The sequence below is a fragment of the Bombina bombina genome, chromosome 9 (assembly GCF_027579735.1).
Source record: "Bombina bombina isolate aBomBom1 chromosome 9, aBomBom1.pri, whole genome shotgun sequence".
NCBI lineage: Eukaryota > Metazoa > Chordata > Amphibia > Anura > Bombinatoridae > Bombina > Bombina bombina.
Window position 1 is genome coordinate 141,764,464 of NC_069507.1, and position 19,546 is coordinate 141,784,009.

At 38.8% G+C, this 19,546-nt stretch overlaps 1 protein-coding gene across 1 annotated transcript in view; it reads left to right on the forward strand.

Moving 5' to 3' along the window:
• Positions 1-19,546, forward strand: part of KIF11 (kinesin family member 11) — a 193,272-nt gene that overhangs the window by 15,451 nt on the left and 158,275 nt on the right. The window contains exons 2-6 of the mRNA XM_053692415.1: positions 4,398-4,494; positions 8,754-8,886; positions 9,561-9,658; positions 9,770-9,848; positions 11,217-11,402. Of these exons, the coding sequence (XP_053548390.1) occupies positions 4,409-4,494; positions 8,754-8,886; positions 9,561-9,658; positions 9,770-9,848; positions 11,217-11,402 (582 nt within the window). The 5' untranslated portion in view covers positions 4,398-4,408. The remainder of the gene's footprint in view (positions 1-4,397; positions 4,495-8,753; positions 8,887-9,560; positions 9,659-9,769; positions 9,849-11,216; positions 11,403-19,546) is intronic.

Sequence of the window (19,546 nt, forward strand, 5' to 3'; positions counted from 1 at the left end):
GATATGACATCTAAATTTAGAAGATTACTATCTCTTTCTTTCCCAGGCAATAATTTATTTGGTTCTTAATTGGATTCTATTTCAATTCTATTTCAACTGGGGGAAAGGGAGTTTTTCTGCCTCAGGATAAAAAACCTAAGGGTAAATCTAAGGCTTCTAACCGTTTTCGTTCCTTTCGTCAGAATAAGTAACAAAAACTCAATCCTCCCCCCAAGGAATCTGCTTCCAATTGGAAGCCTTCCTCAAATTGGAATAAATCCAAGCCATTTAGGAAACCAAAGTCAGCCCCTAAGTCCGCATGAAGGTGCGGCCCTCATTCCAGCTCAGCTGGTAGGGGGCAGATTAAGGTTTTTCAAGGATATTTGGATAAAATCTGTCCAAAATCAATGGATTCAGAGCATTGTCTCTCAAGGGTATCGAATAGGATTCAGAGTAAGACCTCCTGTGAGAAGATTTTTTTTCCCACGTATCCCAGCAAATCCAGTAAAAGTCAGGCTTTCCTGAAGTGTGTTTCATACCTGGAGTCTTCAGGGGTAATCATGCCAGTTCCTCTTCAGGAACAAGGTTTGGGGTTTTATTCAAATCTATTCATTGTCCCAAAAAGGAAAATTTATTTTGACCAGTTCTGGATCTGAAAATTTAGAATCGTTATTTAAGAGTACCAACTATCAAGATGGTGACTATAAGGACTATTCTGCCTTTTTGTTCAGCGAGGACATTATATGTCCACAATAGAGTTGCAGGATGCATACCTTCATATTCCGATTCATCCAGAACATTATCAGTTTCTGAGATTCTCTTTTCTAGACAAGCATTACCAATTTGTTGCTCTTCCATTTGGCCTAGCAACAGCTCCAAGAATCTTTTCAAAGGTTCTGGGTGCCCTACTCTCTGTAATCAGAGAACAGGGTATTGCAGTGTTTCCTTATTTGGACGAAATCTTGGTACTAGCTCAGTCTTTACGTATTGCAGAATCTCACACGAATCAACTAGTGGTGGTGGTGTTGTTGTTGTTTCTTCGGAAACATGGTTGGAGGATCAATTTACCAAAAAGTTTCTTGATTGCTCAGACAAGGGTCACCTTTTTAGGCTTCCAGATAGATTCAGTGTCCATGACTCTGTCTTTAACAGACAAGAGACGTTTAAAATTGGTTGCAGCCTGCCGGCACTTTCAGTCTCAGTCATTCCCTTCAGTGGCTATGTGCATGGAAGTTTTAGGTCTCATGACTGCAGCATCGGACGCAATCTCCTTTGCTAGTTTTCACATGAGACCTCTACAGCTTTGTATGCTGAACCAATGGTGCAGGGATTATACTAAGATATCACAATTAATATCCTTAAATCCCAATGTACGACACTCTCTGATGTGGTGGATAGATCACCATTGTTTAGTTCAAGGGGCTTCTTTTGTTCGGCCAACCTGGACTGTGATCATAACAAATGCAAGTGTTTCAGGTTGGGGAGCTGTTTGGGGATCTCTGACAGCACAAGGGGTTTGGAAATATCAAGAGGCGAGATAACCAATAAATATTTTAGAACTTCGTGCAATTGTCAGAGCTCTTCAGTTTTGGCCTCTGTTAAAGAGAGAACCGTTCATTTGTTTTTTAGACAGACAATATCACAACAGTGGCATATGTCAATCATCAGGGTGGGACTCACAGTCCCCAAGCTATGAAAGAAGTATCTCGGATACTTGCTTGGGCGGAATCCAGCTCCTGTCTAATCTCTGCGGTGCATTTGGCAGGTGTAGACAATTGGGAGGCGGATTATCTCAGCCGCCAGACTTTACATCCAGGGGAGTGGTCTCTCCATCCAGATGTGTTTTCTCAGATTGTTCAGTTGTGGGGTCTTCCAGAGAGAGATCTCGTGGCCTCTCATCTAAACAAGAAACTTCCCAGATACCTGTCTAGGTCCAGGGATGTTCAGGCGGAAGCAGTGGGTGCGCTGACACTTCCTTGGTGTTCTCATCCTGCTTACATTTTCCTGCCTCTAGTTCTTCTTCCAAGAGTAATCTCCAAAATCATTATGGAACAATCGTTTGTGTTGCTGGTGGCTCCAGCATGGCCACACAGGTTTTGGTATGCAGATCTGGTTCGGATGTCCAGTTGCCCGCCTTGGCCACTTCCGTTATGGCCAGACCTACTATCTCAAGGTCCGTTTTTCCATCAGGATCTCAAATCATTAAATTTGAATGTATGGAAATTGAACGCTTAGTACTAAGTCATAGAGTTTTCTCTGACTCAGTGATTAATACTATGTTACAAGCTCGTAAATCTGTCTCTAGGAAGATTTATTATAGAGTTTGGAAGACTTACATTTCATGGTGTTCTTCTCATAAATTCTACTGGCATTCTTTTAAAATTCCTAGAATTTTACAGTTTCTTCAGGATGGTTTGGATAAGGGTTTGTCTGCAAGTTCCTTGAAAGGTCAAATCTCCGCTCTTTCTGTTTTATTTCACTGAAAGATTGCCATACTTCCTGATATACACTGTTTTGTACAGGCTTTAGTTCGTATTAAGCCTGTCATTAAATCAATTTCTCCTCCTTGGAGTCTTAATTTGGTTCTGAAGGCTTTACAGGCTCCTCCATTTGAACCTATGCATTCTTTGGACATTAAACTACTTTCTTGGAAAGTGTTGCTCCTTTTGGCCATCTCTTCTGCTAGAAGAGTTTCTGAGCTATCTGCTCTTTCTTGTGAGTCTCCTTTTCTGATTTTTCATCAGGATAAGGCAGTTTTGCGGACTTCTTTTCAATTTTTACTTAAGGTTGTGAATTCTAACAACATTAATAGAGAAATTGTTGTCCCTTCCTTATGTCCTAATCCTAAGAATTCTTTGGAGAGATCCTTGCATTCTTTGGATATGGTAAGAGCTTTGAAATATTATGTGGAAGCTACTAAAGATTTTAGGAAGACTTCCAGTCTATTTGTTTTATTTTCTGGTCCTAGGAAAGGTCAGAAGGCTTCTGCTATTTCCTTGGCTTCTTGGTTGAAACCTTTGATTCATCAAGCTTATTTTGAGTCGGGTCAGGCCCCGCCACAGAGAATTACAGCTCATTCTACTAGATCAGTCTCCACTTCGTGGGCTTTTAAGAATGAAGCTTCAGTTGATCAGATTTGCAAAGCGGCAACTTGGTCCTCTTTGCATACATTTACTAAATTCTACCGTTTTGATGTATTTGCTTCTTCGGAAGCAGTTTTTGGTAGAAAAGTTCTTCAGGCAGCTGTTTCAGTTTGATTCTTCTGCTTTTGATTTAAGTTTTTTTCTTTCAATTATGAAAATAAACTTATTCTTTTTTTGGGTTGTGGATTAATTTTTTTCTGCGGAAAATGGCTGTTTTTATTTTATTCCCTCCCTCTCTAGTGACTATTGAGTGGAGATCCACATCTTGGGTATTGCTATCCCATACGTCACTAGCTTATGTTTTCTTTCATGTAATTGGCAAGAGTCCATAATTTATGTAAGAACCTACCTGATAAATTTCTTTCATATTGGCAAGAGTCCATGAGGCCCACCCTTTTTATGATGGTTATGATTTTTTGTATAAAGCACAATTATTTCCAAATTTCTTTTGTTGACGCTTTCTACTCCTTTGTTTATCACCCCACTGCTTGGCTATTCGTTAAACTGAATTGTGGGTGTGGTGAGGGGTGTATTTATAGGCATTTTGAGGTTTGGGAAACTTTGCCCCTCCTGGTAGGATTGTATATTCCATACGTCACTAGCTCATGGACTCTTGCCAGTATGAAAGAAATGAATTTATCAGGTAAGTTCTTACATAAATTATGTTTTTCCTTCCTTATGCATCATGTGACAGCCATCAGCCAATCTCAAATTTCATATGAGTTTATCCTGTGAATCTTACACATGCTCAGTATGACCTGGTGCCTCAGTGTGCATATACAAAAACTGCTCATTTAGATAATTAAAGTTAATTTGAAAGTTGTTTAAAAATCTATCTAAATCATTAAAAGTTTAATTTGAAAGTTGTCTCTCTCCCTTTTTTTAAAATGACTGCTCAAATTTTTTTTTAATGTTCAAAATTTAGGAACCAGGTATTTATCTAGGCATTTATTATGTGTGTGTGTGTGTGTGTGTGTATGTAGATTGAAGTAAATTGGAAAGTTGTTTAAAAATGTATGCTCTTTCTGAATCGTGGAAAAAAAATAAAGAAATTGTGGTTTATGTCCCTTTTTGAATGAGCCACTCTTTTTATCCCATTAAGGATGACTATTTTGGGTTGCTAACATTCCAATATTTCCTAATGATGTTTAAACCATTTGGTTTTTTGTGTGAGGAATTATGTATCTACTGTATATATCTATATAGATATGTCCTTGGACTAGCAATATAATCTACACAGCTCTCAAACGTAATTTTTTTTTTTTTTTTTTTTAGGTCACCTTTAAATGACGACAATGTCTTCCCAGCCTTTGATCACAGCCAACAAAAAAGAAGAGAAAGGGAAAAATATCCAGGTGGTTGTAAGATGTCGGTATGTATTGAGTAACCTCACCTTGAAGGAATCTGAGATATTGAAAACCAATTCCTCTTCTTTCTCCCTTTTTTTTTTTTTTTTTTTAAATAAATCTTACTTATATTTTATCCTTAAAGGTTAATTGTATAAGTGGTTTGCCATTAATGTGTTCCCAAATGATTTGTTATAGCAGCTGCAGAGTATGTACTTTTATCCCTTTTTTAAATGGCCAATTAAAGGGACAAAAGTGTGTGTGTATTTGTATGTATATTTGACACACACACACACACACACACAATGAATGTTCTAAATTGTAATTTGTTAGCTGAATTTCTATCCTTTGCTGTGGTCAATTAGATAGATATATATATATATATATATATATATATATATATATATATATATATATATATATATATATATATATATATATATATATATATATATATATATATATATATATATATATATATATATATATATATATATATATATATATATATATATATATATATATATATATATATACAAATACAAAATTGGGTTTTTTAGCACACCTTACAAAAAGTTTAAATCAACATCTGGGAGTGCTGCCAATATGACCCAGTAATTACACAAACAAAGAGGTATCAGCGCACATCCATTTTCAAAAGCACAACATATTTTTTACTGCTGCAAAAAAATTGCCTGCATATACATCAAGAGACAACTATCTTTTTTTAAATAATATTGGGAACTTAGTCACACAATATGGCCATATTTTGCTTAGCCAGTCACCGCTTACAAGGTGCCCCAATTCGACTGGTCCTACTCTAAATCCTTTTGCCACAGAGGGCTGAAACATTCCTGCTTTTACTCTTCATAATAGAATGAGACTCCCTGGCTTTTTATTCACAACTCTTTAACACTGTAATGAGCACACCTGAACTTGGGTGGGGTGCTTAAACCAATGGGAGATGGTCAGTCTCCCTGGTAATTTTAAATACAAATACAAAATTGGGTTTTTTTAGCACACCTTACAAAAAGTTTAAATCAACATCTGGGAGTGCTGCCAATATGACCCAGTAATTACACAAACAAAGAGGTATCAGCGCACATCCATTTTCAAAAGCACAACATATTTTTTACTGCTGCAAAAAAATTGCCTGCATATACATCAAGAGACAACTATCTTTTTTTAAATAATATTGGGAACTTAGTCACACAATATGGCCATATTTTGCTTAGCCAGTCACCGCTTACAAGGTGCCCCAATTCGACTGGTCCTACTCTAAATCCTTTTGCCACAGAGGGCTGAAACATTCCTGCTTTTACTCTTCATAATAGAATGAGACTCCCTGGCTTTTTATTCACAACTCTTTAACACTGTAATGAGCACACCTGAACTTGGGTGGGGTGCTTAAACCAATGGGAGATGGTCAGTCTCCCTGGTAATTTTAAATACAAATACAAAATTGGGTTTTTTAGCACACCTTACAAAAAGTTTAAATCAACATCTGGGAGTGCTGCCAATATGACCCAGTAATTACACAAACAAAGAGGTATCAGCGCACATCCATTTTCAAAAGCACAACATATTTTTTACTGCTGCAAAAAAATTGCCTGCATATACATCAAGAGACAACTATCTTTTTTTAAATAATATTGGGAACTTAGTCACACAATATGGCCATATTTTGCTTAGCCAGTCACCGCTTACAAGGTGCCCCAATTCGACTGGTCCTACTCTAAATCCTTTTGCCACAGAGGGCTGAAACATTCCTGCTTTTACTCTTCATAATAGAATGAGACTCCCTGGCTTTTTATTCACAACTCTTTAACACTGTAATGAGCACACCTGAACTTGGGTGGGGTGCTTAAACCAATGGGAGATGGTCAGTCTCCCTGGTAATTTTAAATACAAATACAAAATTGGGTTTTTTAGCACACCTTACAAAAAGTTTAAATCAACATCTGGGAGTGCTGCCAATATGACCCAGTAATTACACAAACAAAGAGGTATCAGCGCACATCCATTTTCAAAAGCACAACATATTTTTTACTGCTGCAAAAAAATTGCCTGCATATACATCAAGAGACAACTATCTTTTTTTAAATAATATTGGGAACTTAGTCACACAATATGGCCATATTTTGCTTAGCCAGTCACCGCTTACAAGGTGCCCCAATTCGACTGGTCCTACTCTAAATCCTTATATTCTTATATATTCTTATATATTCTTATTATAATATTCTATCCACCAATCACTGTGCAGCATTTAGGAGTGTCATGGTTCTGAATTCCATGGAACCCACTGTAGCGTCTAGGGAAGTAGCAAAACGACACTTTCCAGAATTAATTTTGGGAAGATACAGGCACATTGACTAATGAGTTAATGTATAATTAAACCCTTTTGGGGAGATAGCTTTTTGAGTTTAATGTCCATTTAGATCAATTGCAGACAATTTGATGTAAATTATGGAGGCCAGAAGTTTATTTGTAGAACAATCCCAAAAAATAGAGGGTTTCCCAGGCTTTAAGAGATGATATAGGTGGCATGAGCGCCGTATTGGTCGCTCCTTTCAAACTAATTATTTTTAGCTCCAAGCATATAATATGTTAAGTGTTTTCAAGAGATCACCACAGTATGAGTACTAAAAAAACAACCATTATTTAAAAAGAAGTTAAAACCAGGGCAACCGCTCAAGTGAACAAGTGCTCTACATCCTGACCAATTTTCTGTCCTCAGAACATACTCCTAGACCATCATGCTTGACAAACTCATGCACCAGCACACCAGTGAATCATTAACAGCTGTACCTGGCACCTTGATTTGCACTTTAAAGTGTGTGTTGTTCATTAGATGGGGTGGTAAAATGCCCAGGCTGCAGTTATCAATCTTTGGGCGGATGAGGCGCTCATGTCTTTGAGGCCTCCGGAGCAGTATTGGCTGCCATAATTTAAGGTTACCCAAGTGATCGCTCTTGCAACTCCACCCCTGCTCTCACACAAGCTATTGTAAGAGAGCAGCACTTGTCGGTCATCCTGAATAATTGGGTCCGGGTTGTCGGACATCTGCAACCTCTGAGATTATAGATGCAGTAAGAAGCAGCGGTCAAACAGATGGTGCTTATCTTTTGGTTGCAATTTTGCATGAGGTAGCCTGCACCAAAATGGCTCTGTAGCTTCATAAATGGGAGGTCTACTGCATCTTCTCTTGGCTGTGTCTGAGGACCTAACTAACCCATCATGCTGCTGTACATGGTTGAGCTCTAGAAGCAGGTAGACCTATCCAAGAGTATCTGAGAACTGGATTTATTTTCTTATCTGCTGAGGAAAACCCTGTTAGATAATTTAGCATTGTCATGTTCCCCTCAGCCATTGTTTGCACTGTTCAGTGTTTGGACACTTTATTGTCTTTTTTTAGATCTCTCCCTAATTGCATATGAGGGATTTAATTGGAAGATGAGATTTCAGTATGGAGGTGACGATTACTTTATAGAAACTAAAAGTTTACACTTATTTCTTAAATGTTTTAAAAATACATCTGTGTATTATTCTCAGTCTAATCTTTACTTTTACATCCTTCTAGCTAGAAGTCTAATGTCCCTTTTTTTATAAACATGATTTCCAAGCATACAGGGTGACAAAGTGGTGCAGGATTGTTTTGCTAGAGTGTGGCATATATTTGATTTGATGCTTTAAATTTAGGACCTGCGTATCCTCTGTGGTAGCAGTTTACAGGTTAGAAAATCTCGCAAAACATGGTTTCTGCTCACTATCACCTGATTGCTTCAGAAAATAAATTAACTCATCTGTGCGTGTGGCTGTAATGACCTTCCTGATTTTTCAACTAGTAAATAGTTTCATAATATTTGATTATAACATTGCCATTTTAGGCTTGTGGTGAAATCTGCATATTAACAAACATGACGTGAATAAGACACAGACATATGACTTAAAGGCAATGCATAAACATAGAAGGGAAAGCGTTTATAATTAAAATATGCATGGGTGAATTTCAATTTTAATTATACGTATTTTTGCCATATACTTCTGTTAGTAACAATTTTTACTAGAAGCATTTCTGCTGTTTTATCTGCGGCATACTCACATATGCTATGAGGGCTCGTGCACCAGTATTCAAACGCCTTCTCAGAGAGTCAGCAGTGACTTATATGACACAAATTAAGATGTGATTCTGTTTTGCTGTACTTGTAAATGTTTTGTCATGATAATGGAGAATTTGGATTTTCAAAGCTTAGGTGATACTATATATTTTTTTTACATTCTACAGACCGTTCAATCAATTGGAAAGGAAGGCAAGCTCAACCTCCGTACTGGAATGTGATAACCAAAGGAGAGAGGTTGCTGTGCGCACTGGAGGAATAAATGATAAACTGGGAAAGAAAAACTATACATTTGACATGGTAAAAAGCAATTTTATAGGGCAAGTAATAATACAATAGGCACACAAACATTTAATATCCATGTAAATGTCCTTAAAGGGATATTAAACACTAAATACATGTTATAAGCCTTGTATTGAATCATTTTCCCACCTCCCTCTAGTCATAGGTGCTGCAATGTTTAAAGGGACATAAAATACACATTTTTTCATTTATGATTCAGATAGAGCATACAATTTTAAACAATGTTCCAATTTACTTCTATTAAATTTGTTTTCTTAGTATCCTTTGTTAAAAAAAAAAGAATACTTGGGTAGGCTCAGAAGCTGCCTATTGGTACCTGCACATTGTATGCCTTGTGTTATTGGCTCACTCATGTACATTGCTGTTTTTCAACAAAGGGCAGCAAGAGAATAAAGCAGTTTAGACAATCATAGTAAACTGGAAAGTAGTGTAAAATTGTGTTCTTTATCTGAATCGTGAAATAGTAAACATTTGGGTTTCATGTCCCTTGTTAAATAGAGCTTTCATTGCATTCCAGGGCTGACCTTATTGCACATGAGCAGGAACCCTCCTTCGGGTACCTGCAGTCTAGGTTTTGAAAAGTCAGCACCCATAATTAGTGGATAGTGTTTGAAATGTGTTTAACTTACCTCCTAAAATTCTTTCTTTTATGTTTTTTGTTTTTTTTTAAGGTTTTTGGCCCTTCTGCCAAACAAATTGAAGTGTACAGAAGTGTTGTGTGTCCAATATTGGATGAAGTTATCATGGGATATAACTGTACAGTGTTTGCGTGAGTAATATCTGGATTTAAATATCACTTTAATTTAAAATTTGTCCTTTCAGATCTTTGTTTTGAAAGTTGTAAGTATCGTTGCTAGAAAATTTGTTTTTCATTTTAAAGGTATGGGCAAACTGGCACAGGAAAAACCTTTACCATGGAAGGAGAAAGATCAGCTGATGGAGAGTTTACCTGGGAGGAGGTGTGTGTGTTTATTTTTTAGACATTGTAATGTAGAATTCTGTTTTACATAAAGAACACTACATAAGGAACATAAAGATTTCTCAAGATAAAATTTGTGTTTCTAAAGATTTTTTTTTTTTAAGGGCCTTGCCATACCGATGAGACTTCTTATAATATCTCTCCTTAGCTGCAAGGTTTTGAATATCAGGCCCTATTTAAGACACACGTGATGCACAGCAGTGTTAAAGTACCTCTTGAGAGCTTCAGAGCGTTCAACAGTTACAGCATGTCATTTTGGCAGTATTAACGCTGCTTTGGATCAGACCATGACATTGAGCTAGAATGTGATTTTAACCCCCAATGTGACTACTGCTCTCCCTAACCCATCGGAAGTTCTGTGTACAGTATGGGCTAGAATATTTTGCAGCTAACAGTGGACCAGTGAATAACAGGAATGATCATAACCAAGTGAGCTTGAGTCCTATCATTAAATTGATACAAGTTATTGCAGATATGGCCACACACTTGTTTTGCGATAGTAGTCTTTGGCAGGGTTCCCTCTAAGGCCAGTTTTGTGTGCAGCCCAGCAGTGGTATATAGTCTCTACGCTAATGGGTATAGGCTCTTATAGCTAATGGAAGCTTCCTCTGGGTATTTTTAGGGAAAAAGATTTAGAGAAAAAGAACGCTAAAAAAAGCTAATAATATATCCTAATATTGTGTAAAGAAGATGAATGTTACACAAATACTTTTCTCATATATATATTATTTATTTCTCCACATGAACTCTTAAGATAAACTTTTAAGATTGACCTTTTTAATATGAATCTTTTATGAATGTCTCAAGACAAATATTGCATTTTACCATTACTTTGGATTTGTTCCCTGCTTTACTTTTTATCTTCTTAGCTTGAAGTTGATGTCTGAACTATAATGAAATTTTAATTTTTGATTTTTATATTTTAAAAGGAAAAGCATTGCTTATGAAGTTTGTATAAGTACTTAAAGAACATAAAAGGTTGGCCAACCTACTACAATCATTGTGTTTATTAACAATCAATTAATTTGATATATATATATTAATCAGTATGTTTGAGAAAAGTATTTGTACAACATTTATCTTCTTTACACAATATTAGGATATATTATTGAATGTAAAAAAGTCAATAGATGCCAGTAATAATAAAATTATCTTCTATTTTAAAACCCATCGTATCACACGAAAAATGTCTATTTTATTAGCGCTCTTTTTCTATAATAAGGAAACCTTACCTTGCTGTCTGCATTATGTAGTGTTTGCTAATTGTTGTGCCTCTCACAAAACTGACCTTAGAGGGAACACTGGTGTTTGGTACAGCCCTTGTCATGTTAATATTCTGTTGTTGCAGGATCCCCTAGCTGGTATAATTCCTAGAACTCTCCATCAGATATTTGAAAAACTTTCAGACAGTGGTACAGAATTTTCAGTAAAAGTCTCTTTGCTGGAAATCTACAATGAGGAGTTATTTGATCTGCTGAGCCCTTCTTCCGATGTCAGTGAGAGGCTTCAGATGTTTGATGATCCTAGAAACAAGGTACGTTTTCTTATAATTTCTAAAGCATTATTTGATTCAGGGCACTTTAGTTTGTTATTCCTCAGACACCATTTCAAGCGGTTATCTCCTCTGAGAAAGGGACATGAAACCCCTTTGTAGTGTGTGTTGCATAAAAACAAATTATTTTTTTAAGTGGAGTAATGCAACCCAAAAAACTAATTCATCATTTAGATATAACATACAATTTTAAACAACTTTTCAGTTTACTTCTATTCTTCCTTCTCTTGTTATCATTTGCTGAAGGAGCAGCAATGCACTACTGGTTGCTAACTGAACATATGGACATGGGTGAGCCAATGACAATCGGTATGTGGGTGTGTAAATACATACATCTAGAACCTAGGTCCTTTTTAAAACAATAAAAATTCTGGTGTAGACTGTCCCTTTAACCCCTTAAGGACAAGGCCATTTTTCAATTTCTTACCCTTAAAGGGACACAAAACCCGAAATGGTTTTTGTCATGATTCAGGTAGAGAATACAATTTTAAACATTCCAATTTGCTTCATTCTTTAGATATCCTTTGTTGAAGATATAGTAATGCACATGGGTGAGCCAATCGCACAAAGCATCTATGTGCAGCAACCAATTAGCAACTACTGATGCTATCTAGATATGCTTTTCAGCAAAGGATATCAAGATAACGAAGCAAATTAGATAATAGAAGTAAATTAGAAAGTTGTTTAAAATTACATGCTCTTTCTGAAGTGTATTTTTTATATTTTTGCTGTTTATTTAGCTGTAATTTTCCTCTTACTCATTTACTGTACCCACGCATATTATATACAGTTTTTCTCGCCATTAAATTGACTTTTTAAAGATACCATTATTTTCATCATATCTTTATAATTTACTAATTTTTTTAATAAAATATGATGGGAAAAAATGGGAAAAAACACTTTTACTAACTTTGACCCTCAAAATCTGTTACACATCTACAACCACCAAAAACAACCACGCTAAATAGTTTCTAAATTTAATTTTTTTTTTTTTTTTAAAGGGACAGTCAGCACCCAAAAAACACTTACTTTGTAATAGTTTCCACTCAATTAGTCTATCCATTGTTATTCACAGGAGTAGTCCACACAGAATAGCTACTTTTTTTTTTTTTTTTTTGTAAAAGTTTAATGCAGTTTTGAAAAAAAACATGGATCCCAAACGCCTACATCTGTCACTTTGATCCTGATTTTCTCCGCAAATCTCCTGAGTGTCGGCCACAACGACGACTCCTTGTTCACAGTCAATTGTGCATGCGCAGTTTGTTCAAATCGTCGCTTTGTCTTTTTATGCACGGAACTATGGAAAGGTTCTCATTGTATGACAAAAAGCGAAGAGAATGCGCATGCGTTAAGCTAAAAGCTCGGCCTCCTGATGTCATTAGCTTTGCCAGGCATGAGAGCATTTAAAAAAAAAAAAAAAAAGCGAAAGAAGCTATGGTGAAGAAGACGATGAGGAGGAGTTTGGGATCCATGTTTTTTTCAAAACGGCACTAAACTTTTACAAAAAAGTAACTATTCCATGTGGACTACGCCTGTGAATAACGATGTATAGACTAATCGGGTGGCAACTACTATAATAAAGTGTATTTTGGGTGTTGACTGTCCCTTTAACTGTGTCCTTCCTTATTTGCTTCAGTCTCTTATCAGCTGTTACCTTACTGTTACTATGGAGCAAGCTAGTGCATCTCATGCCTCTGGCCTGTCAGCTGATCCTTTAGAAGGACTCTCTGAAAAGTTAACCCCTTCCAGCTTGTGTGTTTAATTTTGTAAGGATTCTCAGGTATCCCTGCTCAGCTATGTAAACTGTGCTGAGTCTGTTTCTAATAATAAGCAGGTTTTTGCTATGCTGCCTTCATTTCAGAGTGTTCCAGGGTCTCTGGCTTATCATGGTTACACCCAGGAGGGTTCTTCTGAACCTTCTCAAAAATGTAAGGAATATATTCTCTGCTATTAATTAAGTCTTAGCTGTTATTCCTCCTGCTGTTAAGGGCAGGTACATGCAAGGATTGCAGGGTGATCCTCGTTTGGCTAATCAGGGGCTTCCTTTAGGAGCAGCCCATTTCGCTTCCCCATAACTGATAGGCGTGCTTATGATTCTGAGGATTCATCCTTCAAGAATAGACTGCAAATCTTAGGACTTTGCTATGACCTTTAAAGGGATACTGAACCCAATTTTTTTTTCTTTCATGATTCAGACAGAGCATGCAACTTTCTATTTTACTCCTGTTACCAATTTTTCTTCATTCTCTTGGTAGCTTTTTTTAAAAAACAATGTAAGCTTATAAACCCGCCCATTTTTGGTTCAGCACCCTGGATAGCGCTTGCTAATTGGCTACATTTAGCCATCAGTCAGCTAGCACTACCCAGGTGCTGAAACAAAGATACGGATATTTTCAATAGGAAATAGTGGTTTCTTTTTGTCTTGCTCCTGAAAACTTAGATGTTAAACCTCTCATGGTTTATGGAAGCTGCAAAGGATTTTTTTTGTCAATTTTTCTGGGACTCGCAAAGGTCTGAAAGCTATGTCGGTTACTTTTAGCTGCTTGACTTAGTGATGGTAAATCTAAACGTTTAAACGCTAGGATTTACCATCACTACAAATTTGTAGTTTGTCATCAGTTATTAAAAAAAAAAAAAAAAAAAGTAGCTCCGACCGCCCACAGCACATTGCTTTTTACCAATAAGGTGATGTTTCCACCTCTAAACCAATAGTCATGCTAGGATGTCAGATGACGCTCACAGCTATTGGTTTAGAGGTTGAAACGTCAACTCATTAAAGAAGAGTGCTGTGCTGTGGGCTGCTGGAGCTGCATAGTAAATCCTATGTTTCTCCAACATAGGTGTGTCCGGTCCACGGCGTCATCCTTACTTGTGGGATATTCTCTTCCCCAACAGGAAATGGCAAAGAGCCCAGCAAAGCTGGTCACATGATCCCTCCCAGGCTCCGCCTACCCCAGTCATTCTCTTTGCCGTTGTACAGGCAACATCTCCACGGAGATGGCTTAGAGTTTTTTAGTGTTTAACTGTAGTTTTTCATTATTCAATCAAGAGTTTGTTATTTTCAAATAGTGCTGGTACGTACTATTTACTCAGAAACAGAAAAGAGATGAAGAATTCTGTTTGTATGAGGAAAATGATTTTAGCAACCGTAACTAAAATCCATGGCTGTTCCACACAGGACTGTTGAGAGCAATTAACTTCAGTTGGGGGAACAGTTTGCAGTCCCTTGCTGCTTGAGGTATGACACATTCTAACAAGACGATGTAATGCTGGAAGCTGTCATTTTCCCTATGGGATCCGGTAAGCCATGTTTATTACGATTGTAAATAAGGGCTTCACAAGGGCTTATTTAAACTGTAGACTTTTTCTGGGCTAAATCGATTGATTATTAACACATATTTAGCCTTGAGGAATCATTTTATCTGGGTATTTTGATATAATAATATCGGCAGGCACTGTTTTAGACACCTTATTCTTTAGGGGCTTTCCCAAAGCATAGGCAGAGTCTCATTTTCGCGCCGGTGTTGCGCACTTGTTTTTGAGAGGCATGGCATGCAGTCGCATGTGAGAGGAGCTCTGATACTTATAAAAGACTTCTGAAGGCGTCATTTGGTATCGTATTCCCCTTTGGGTTTGGTTGGGTCTCAGCAAAGCAGATACCAGGGACTGTAAAGGGGTTTAAAGCTTAAAACGGCTCCGGTTCCGTTATTTTAAGGGTTAAAGCTTCCAAAATTGGTGTGCAATATTTTCAAGGCTTTAAGACGCTGTGGTGAAAATTTGGTGAATTTTGAACAATTCCTTCATGTTTTTTCGCAATTGCAGTAATAAAGTGTGTTCAGTTTAAAATTTAAAGTGACAGTAACGGTTTTATTTTTAAAACGTTTTTTTGTACTTTCTGATCAAGTTTATGCCTGTTTAACATGTCTGAACTACCAGATAGACTGTGTTCTGAATGTGGGGAAGCCAGAATTCCTATTCATTTAAATAAATGTGATTTATGTGATAATGACAATGATGCCCAAGATGATTCCTCAAGTGAGGGGAGTAAGCATGGTACTGCATCATTCCCTCCTTCGTCTACACGAGTCTTGCCCACTCAGGAGGCCCCTAGTACATCTAGCGCGCCAATACTCCTTACTATGCAACAATTAACGGCTGTAATGGATAATTCTGTCAAAAACATTTTAGCCAAAATTAACCCTAGTCAGCGTAAGCGTGGCTGCTCTGTTTTAGTTACTGAAGAGCATGACGACGCTGATATTAATATCTCTGAAGGGCCCCTAACCCAATCTGAGGGGGCCAGGGAGGTTTTGTCTGAGGGAGAAATTACTGATTTAGGGAACATTTCTCAGCAGGCTGAATCTGATGTGATTACATTTAAATTTAAATTGGAACATCTCCGCATTTTGCTTAAGGAGGTATTATCCACTCTGGATGATTGTGAAAATTTAGTCATCCCAGAGAAACTATGTAAAATGGACAAGTTCCTAGAGGTGCCGGGGCTCCCAGAAGCTTTTCCTATACCCAAGCGGGTGGCGGACATTGTTAATAAAGAATGGGAAAGGCCCGGTATTCCTTTCGTCCCTCCCCCCATATTTAAAAAAATTGTTTCCTATGGTCGACCCCAGAAAGGACTTATGGCAGTCAGTCCCCAAGGTCGAGGGAGCGGTTTCTACTTTAAAACAAACGCACCACTATTCCCATAGAGGATAGTTGTGCTTTCAAAGATCCTATGGATAAAAAATTAGAAGGTTTGCTTAAAAAGATGTTTGTTCAGCAGGGTTACCTTCTACAACCCATTTCATGCATTGTCCCTGTCACTACTGCCGCATATTTCTGGTTTGATGAACTGCTTAAGGTGCTCGATAGTGACTCTCCTCCTTATGAGGAGATTATGGACAGAATCAATGCTCTCAAATTGGCTAATTCTTTCACTCTAGACGCCTCTTTGCAATTGGCTAAGTTAGCGGCTAAGAACTCTGGGTTTGCTATTGTGGCGCGCAGAGCGCTTTGGTTGAAATCTTGGTCGGCTGATGCGTCTTCCAAGAACAAGCTACTAAACATTCCTTTCAAGGGGAAAACGCTGTTTGGTCCTGACTTGAAAGAGATTATCTCTGATATCTCTGGGGGTAAGGGCCACGCCCTTCCTCAGGATCGGCCCTTCAAGGCAAAAAATAGACCTAATTTTCGTCCCTTTCGTAAAAACGGACCAGCCCAAGGTGCTACGTCCTCTAAGCAAGAGGGTAATACTTCTCAGGCCAAGCCAGCTTGGAGACCAATGCAAGGCTGGAACAAGGGAAAGCAGGCCTAGAAACCTGCCACTGCTACCAAGACAGCATGAAATATTGGCCCCCGATCCGGGACCGGATCTGGTGGGGGGCAGACTCTCTCTCTTCGCTCAGGCTTGGGCAAGAGATGTTCTGGATCCTTGGGCGCTAGAAATAGTCTCCCAGGGTTATCTTCTGGAATTCAAGGGACTTCCCCCAAGGGGGAGGTTCCACAGGTCGCAGTTGTCTTCAGACCACATAAAAAGACAGGCGTTCTTACATTGTGTAGAAGACCTGTTAAAAATGGGAGTGATTCATCCTGTTCCATAAGAGAACAAGGGATGGGGTTCTACTCCAATCTGTTCATAGTTCCCAAAAAAGAGGGAACGTTCAGACCAATCCTAGATCTCAAGATCTTAAACAAATTTCTCAAGGTCCCATCGTTCAAGATGGAAACCATTCGAACTATCCTTCCTTCCATCCAGGAAGGTCAATTCATGACCACGGTGGATTTAAAGGATGCGTATCTACATATTCCTATCCACAAGGAACATCATCGGTTCCTAAGGTTTGCATTCCTGGACAAACATTACCAGTTCGTGGCGCTTCCTTTCGGATTAGCCACTGCTCCAAGGATTTTCACAAAGGTACTAGGGTCCCTTCTAGCGGTGCTAAGACCAAGGGGCATTGCAGTAGTACCTTACCTGGACGACATTCTGATTCAAGCGTCGTCCCTTCCCTCAAGCAAAGGCTCACACGGACATTGTCCTGGCCTTTCTCAGATCTCACGGCTGGAAAGTGAACGTGGAAAAGAGTTCTCTATCCCCGTCAACAAGGGTTCCCTTCTTGGGAACAATTATAGACTCCTTAGAAATGAGGATCTTTCTAACAGAGGACCAGAAAAACAAAGCTTCTGGACTCTTGTCGGATACTTCATTCCGTTCCTCTTCCTTCCATAGCTCAGTGCATGGAAGTGATCGGGTTGATGGTGGCGGCGATGGACATAGTTCCTTTTGCGCGCATTCATCTAAGACCATTACAACTGTGCATGCTCAGTCAGTGGAATGGGGACTATACAGACTTGTCTCCGAAGATACAAGTAAATCAGAGAACCAGAGACTCACTCCGTTGGTGGCTGTCCCTGGACAATCTGTCTCAAGGGATGATGTTCCACAGACCAGAGTGGGTCATTGTCACGACCGACGCCAGTCTGATAGGCTGGGGCGCGGTCTGGGGATCCCTGAAAGCTCAGGGTCTTTGGTCTCGGGAAGAATCTCTTCTACCGATAAATATTCTGGAACTGAGAGCGATATTCAATGCTCTCCAGGCCTGGCCCCAGCTTGCGAGGACCAGGTTCATACGGTTTCAATCAGACAACATGACGACTGTTGCGTACATCAACCATCAGGGGGGAACAAGGAGTTCCCTAGCGATGGAAGAAGTAACCAAAATTATTCTTTGGGCGGAGTCTCACTCCTGCCACCTGTCTGCTATCCACATCCCAGGAGTGGAAAATTGGGAAGCGGATTTTCTGAGTCGGCAGACATTGCATCCGGGGGAGTGGGAACTCCATCCGGAAATCTTTGCCCAAGTCACTCACCTGTGGGGCATTCCAGACATGGATCTGATGGCCTCTCGTCAGAACTTCAAAGTTCCTTGCTACGGGGCCAGATCCAGGGATCCCAAGGCGGCTCTAGTGGATGCACTAGTAGCACCTTGGACCTTCAAACTAGCTTATGTGTTCCCGCCATTTCCTCTCATCCCCAGGCTGATAGCCAGGATCAAGCAGGAGAGGGCGTCGGTGATCTTGATAGCTCCTGCGTGGCCACGCAGGACTTGGTATGCAGATCTGGTGAATATGTCATCGGCTCCACCTTGGAAGCTACCTTTGAGACGAGACCTTCTTGTTCAGGGTCCGTTCGAACATCCGAATCTGGTTTCACTCCAGCTGACTGCTTGGAGATTGAACGCTTGATTTTATCAAAGCGAGGATTCTCAGATTCTGTTATCGATACTCTTGTTCAGGCCAGAAAGCCTGTGACTAGAAAGATTTACCATAAAATTTGGAAAAAATATATCTGTTGGTGTGAATCTAAAGGATTCCCTTGGGACAAGGTTAAGATTCCTAGGATTCTATCCTTCCTTCAAGAAGGATTGGAAAAAGGATTATCTGCAAGTTCCCTGAAGGGACAGATTTCTGCCTTGTCGGTATTACTTCACAAAAAGCTGGCAGCTGTGCCAGATGTTCAAGCCTTTGTTCAGGCTCTGGTTAGAATCAAGCCTGTTTACAAACCTTTGACTCCTCCTTGGAGTCTCAATTTAGTTCTTTCAGTTCTTCAGGGGGTTCCGTTTGAACCCTTACATTCCGTTGATATTAAGTTATTATCTTGGAAAGTTTTGTTTTTAGTTGCGATTTCTTCTGCTAGAAGAGTCTCAGAATTATCTGCTCTGCAGTGTTCTCCTCCTTATCTGGTGTTCCATGCAGATAAGGTGGTTTTACGTACTAAACCTGGTTTTCTTCCAAAAGTTGTTTCTAACAAAAACATTAACCAGGAGATTATCGTACCTTCTCTGTGTCCAAAACCAGTTTCAAAGAAGGAACGTTTGTTGCACAATTTGGATGTTGTTCGCGCTCTAAAATTCTATTTAGATGCTACAAAGGATTTTAGACAAACATCTTCCTTGTTTGTTGTTTATTCAGGTAAAAGGAGAGGTCAAAAAGCAACTTCTACCTCTCTCTCTTTTTGGATTAAAAGCATCATCAGATTGGCTTACGAGACTGCCGGACGGCAGCCTCCCGAAAGAATCACAGCTCATTCCACTAGGGCTGTGGCTTCCACATGGGCCTTCAAGAACGAG